Source organism: Lissotriton helveticus, chromosome 7 (assembly GCF_964261635.1).
Source record: "Lissotriton helveticus chromosome 7, aLisHel1.1, whole genome shotgun sequence".
Classification (NCBI taxonomy): Eukaryota; Metazoa; Chordata; class Amphibia; order Caudata; family Salamandridae; genus Lissotriton; species Lissotriton helveticus.
In genome coordinates this window covers 1,727,040,451-1,727,045,614 of record NC_136068.1, presented here as the reverse complement: position 1 = coordinate 1,727,045,614, position 5,164 = coordinate 1,727,040,451, and the positions used below count along the sequence as shown (strand labels likewise).

Genomic DNA, 5,164 nt, shown 5'->3' with positions numbered 1-5,164 from the left:
CTATGGTGCACATGGTATATTTCTGTATTACAAATTCACAATGTGCTGTAACAATCGTTACTTCTATTGCAGGCTCTACGGACAGTGCTACATATAAGTTTGAAAGGACACTGCAGTGGACAGAAAAATCCAGGTAATTACACTCTACGTTTTGCCGACGATGCCTCAGTATTATGTGACCGATTGCAATCATGAGCATAGGCTTCAACTTTAACCGTGTTCCTTTATTTTGCAGGCTAAACTCAGTTATTGCAAATATGTTCAAGCGCAGAGCTGTACCTTCTGCAGAGTGTGATGCTTCACCACAAAGGAAGAAATGTTGCCTTGTCTTCAAGGAAGAGTGGATGAAAGAAATTGTGGAGGCTGAGACACAGAAATCACGAAGCAAGGTTCGCGTGCAACTTGGGGAACTATTTCAATACAGTCCAGACGTGAGCTTAATTTGCAAAGCATGTGCAGAAGCCAAGGTTGTTTGGAGACTTTTCCACAGGGAAGAAATGGAGTGATGGCTGGAAACTGGATTACCTGAAACGCCATCTACTTAGAAAGTTCACGAGTCTGCCATGGTGATATTGAGAAACAGAAGTGCTGCTGCCAGGTTTGGTTTTGGAGTGCGGGCAATGCTGACAGAAACTGCCACTGACAAAGCAAATAGGATGGAAGTCGTTGAACGACACAGATCCCTGCCTGAGGAGATAAAGATTCTCATCAACAATGTGTTGCTGGCTGTCAAGATGAATACTTCCATGTTATCTGTACAAGACATCCATGACCATCTAGCTTTGTATGTGAAGATACCAGACAGCTGGAGGAGCAGGAACTATGCCTTTGAGTTCCTTGAGGCCATCAATAGCGTGATACACAGTGAAGGTATGGCAGAACTTCGTAACGCTTTGTATCACACATTGATAATTGATGAGAGCACAGATATTTCTGTTACAAAAATGCTCATTTTGTACTTCAAGTACCGACCTGTAACCTCAACAGAGCACAAAACACAGTTTGGGGGCATAGTGAAGCTGACTAGCTGTAATGCTGAGGCTATCACTACTGCTGTGAAGGAATTCTACACTGCCAATGAACTGGACCTCATGAAAATGGTCATGTTCACATCCGATGGTGCGTCTGTGATGCTGGGTAAAAATAATGGTGTTGCTACTCGCCTTAAACAATCTATTCCCCATCTAGTTGAGCAGCATTGTGTCGCTCATCGAGAAGATTTGGGAGTTGATGATGCCTGGAAGAGGGTTCCAATGATTAAAGAGATGGAGACATTATTAAGGACTGTCTACACTGTGTTCTCCAGATCACCTGCAAAGAAGTCCAAGCTGGATGAAATGGCATTAGTCACTGACTGTGAAGTGGTCTCTTTTCGACCATTGAATGAGGTGCGGTGGCTTTCGAGGCATTTTGCAGTTGGAGCACTAATTCGAAATTACGAGGCTGTTCTTAAGTACTTTGAGCATGAGAAAGTTGAAGAGAATGATCCAGTTGCTAAATATTGTTACAAAAAGCTATCTGACTCAAACTACCATATTTCCCTTGCAGTACTTAATGACATTCTGAGTGAATTTGCATCATTGTGCAAAGTGTTCCAAAAAAGTTCTTTGACTACTGTCGAAGCTGTACAGTATGCAAGAGCAAAGATTGGCCAAATTAAGGAACAGTATTTGGGGGACACTGTCTTTTGGAGCAGCAATGTAAGAGAGATGATGGTGTTGTACAAGGAAAGGCAAGAATTTGACAGTGGGCCTATTCTGTCTTTTGTTTCCCTTCTTTGTGAGCACATGCAAAAAAGGTTCCCTGAGGATGAACTGAAAGAATGGGCAAGTTTTGAAATCCAGGCAATGTCAACCCAATCACATTTTGATTTTGGGACTGAGAATATACAAAGACTTGTTGAAAAGTATAAAAATGTCTTGGTCCTGAGTGATTGTGAAACACCAGAAGATGTTGTTCAACAATACAGAGACTATAAATATCTGGTGGCAGAACATGTAAAGGGTGGTTTATTTACCACATTTCAAGACATGGTGAATTTCACTGTACGCAATGCTGCTCAATATAGTGTGGTGTCTCAGCTAGTTGATGTCTGCACAACATTTCAAGCATCTAGTGCAAATTGTGAACGAGGATTCAGCCTCATGAATACTATAAAGAGTAAATTGAGGAATAGACTAGAGCAGAAGCATTTGGATATGCTGATGAGGACAAAGGCCTACCTCCTGAATGGGAAAGTTGACCTTGATAAAGTTTATCTGCACTGGAAAAATGGCAAGGATCGCCGTGAGAAGCAAGCCTGTCACCCATCTAGTGATGCCACTTGACTTGTCTGAACGTCTTTCTCACACAGTCCATCTTTGCGTGTATGTCTGAGTTTTACAAACTATCCCTGGCGGGATAGCCCAACATTACTCAGTAACTTTCACATCAAATTGTAAATGTTATGTAATTTTGTAACTTATTGTGTATATGTGATATTTATAGGCTCTCAACATTTCCCCACCCAATGAACAGTGCTCCAGTTAAAAATATTTAGTAAAATCTTATGATGGTACCACCTTTTGGAGTCTTGTGCTTTTCTAAACCTTAAGTGTACTTGCCTGTGTAACCAATCAATGTCATGGCGCCGTTATCCAATATGCAAATCGCAATATGTAAAAGCTTAACGTGGAGCTGTTTGTGTGAAAATGCACCATCTTTTCACTTTTTTAAGCCAAGGTTTGGAGTGACATTTGGCGCTGCACACGCGCGTGGTCTGGTTCCTGGCGCACATAGCCATGATTGCAGCGCACAGAGACACTCCACTGCCGCACACAGAGGAAAAAAATTAGAGGGAACATTGTATATAACGCTTCGATATCGAGTGATACTAGCCATTGTCTTTGCTTATCAAATGTAATGCCTTCTACTTTCTTGATCATTTCGGTCGTGTCCTTAATATATGATTTCTGCTCAGATACCATAGGTCTTAAAAATGTATCAATATAAATACTGAATGGTTCAGTGAGGGAATTTAAACTGGAGACTATGGGTCTCATGGGCGGGTTTGTTAAGTTTTTATGCACTTTAGATAGCCCGTATATTGCAGGGATTACTGGGTGGGGATTGAGTTGAAAGCCATATTCATCAGGGCATATAATCTCATCCTCCCTCGCTAGATCCAGGGTGTTTTTTATACTACTCTGTAGTGTTTGCCACTCTTCAAGTGATGAGGTTCTGTAGTGTTCCTTCACTGACAAGAGGGCAAGCATTCTGCTTCGATAGTCATCTGTGTCTAAGAGCACAATGCTTCCGCCCTTGTTCCCTGGTTTTATTGTTAAAGTGTCACATGTTTCTAAATCATTTAGTGCGTCTCTACACTCCTTAGATAGATTATTATTATACAATTTCACATCTTTTTTCAAAAGATCGTTTATGTCTTTTTCTACTGCTTTTTCAAAAAGTTCTACATTTCTGTTTACCATGGATCGTGCTGGGGTCCATATAGATGGTGGTTTTAAACCTGACTTATTGCTTTTCTCTATTGGTGCTGTATTTTCAAAATATTTTTTTAACCTTACCTTTCTGAAGAGGCTTTTTACATCTTTTAAGATTTCATAAGAATTTGGTTTTGAAATAGGAGCATACCCTAATCCTAAACCAAGTACTTTCTCCTCTGTTTTGCTCAAGATTTTTTTGGACAGATTTATAATTGGTGCTTTTTCTATGCAGTCCCATGTTTTCTGACTGCGCATTTTCATGTAAGGGGGTCTGGACTGTGGTGCTTGTCGATGGTAATTGCCCCGACCTCTCCCCCTTGGTACATAATTGCCCCTCTGTTGGTGTTGTCCTAAAAAAGGTCTCTGCTCTCTATTTTGCCCTTGATTTGAATCTTTCCTGTTCCTGTTGTCATTATGTATGTCTTCTTCAGATTCTGTGCTGGCATATGATGTATCTGAGAAGCTCAAATTTTTCTTTTGTCCCCTTGGACGATACGGATACCAATTCTTTTTCTGGTTTGTTTCCTGAGATGGTGTGTCATAATAATCCTTTTTGGTGTATGGATACATTAGTTCTACACTATATCTATTTAAATCCTTTCTCAGTTTTTTTTGTTTTTTTACTGATCAAGTAATCTCTGTATCCATCCACATCCTCAGCTATTTCACTCAGTTTTTTCTTTGCCTCATCTAGGGCATTGCTATAACTGCTCTTAATTTCAGCTTCCATCTTATCTATATCTCTTTTCTCAATGAGGATATACTCTTGTGCTGTCTCAATTATTAGGAGCATTCAATGCCTACTGCAGCGGTTCGCTATTAGGGTCCAATGCTCGATAAACTTATCATTTTTGACAAATAGCCCCGGTTCGTTTCTCACCTGCAGGCCAATGGGAATGATGCCCTTTCTGCAATATTCTATCAAAAATTTAGAATGCAACTCTGTGCGTACTACCTTTTTCTTTAAATTCCAAATGGTATTCCATTTCTCCGAATTGCTATCAGTAATAATGGAGGCACTGGTATTTTTTGCATTACCAATAATTTTAGAGAATTGATCCTCGGTAAAACCAAAGGTTTTAATTGTGTCCATTTTAATGGAACTCTATTGAACACCCCTCTCCGGCTCACCAGCCGCACAAATAAGATTTAAAAAAGAAAGAGAGTACCCTCTGGACCCACAGAAACTGGGTAGAGTATAATCAAAAACAAGTAGTGTTCCCTGGGTTCTGTTATTCACTGGGGGAATCCATCAATACAATCACCTATCACCATGTTACTCACACATTCAGTCAAGAGTGTTTAATATGTACCTATTTCTGCTCCCATGCCATAGTAGAACCACAAATACAATATGAATTCACAAAGGGGGTTTCCTATCAAGTTTTTAATTTATGTTGTTTTATTTGTACTTGTATTGAAACTATGTGCATTTCCGTTGAATGAAATGATCAATCATTTAATGTCGAACATTGAACACAACATTAAGTATGAATAATGTGCATGGTTATACCTCCATGGATTAATTCATGAGTTGTTAATCAAATATTTTAATAAATATCCCTTTGTGAATTCATATTGTCTTTGTGGTTCTACTATGGCATGGGAGCAGAAATAGGTACATATTAAACACTCTAGAGTGAATGTGTGAGTAACATGGTGATAGGTGACTACATATGCCC

At 39.7% G+C, this 5,164-nt stretch overlaps 1 protein-coding gene across 1 annotated transcript; it reads left to right on the top strand.

Moving 5' to 3' along the window:
- The first annotated feature begins 620 nt into the window (after positions 1–620).
- On the top strand, positions 621–2,327 carry LOC144767650 (zinc finger protein 862-like). The gene has a single exon (XM_078651049.1). The coding sequence runs from the start codon at positions 621–623 to the stop codon at positions 2,325–2,327; it is 1,707 nt and encodes a 568-aa protein (XP_078507175.1).
- Positions 2,328–5,164: the final 2,837 nt, after the last annotated feature.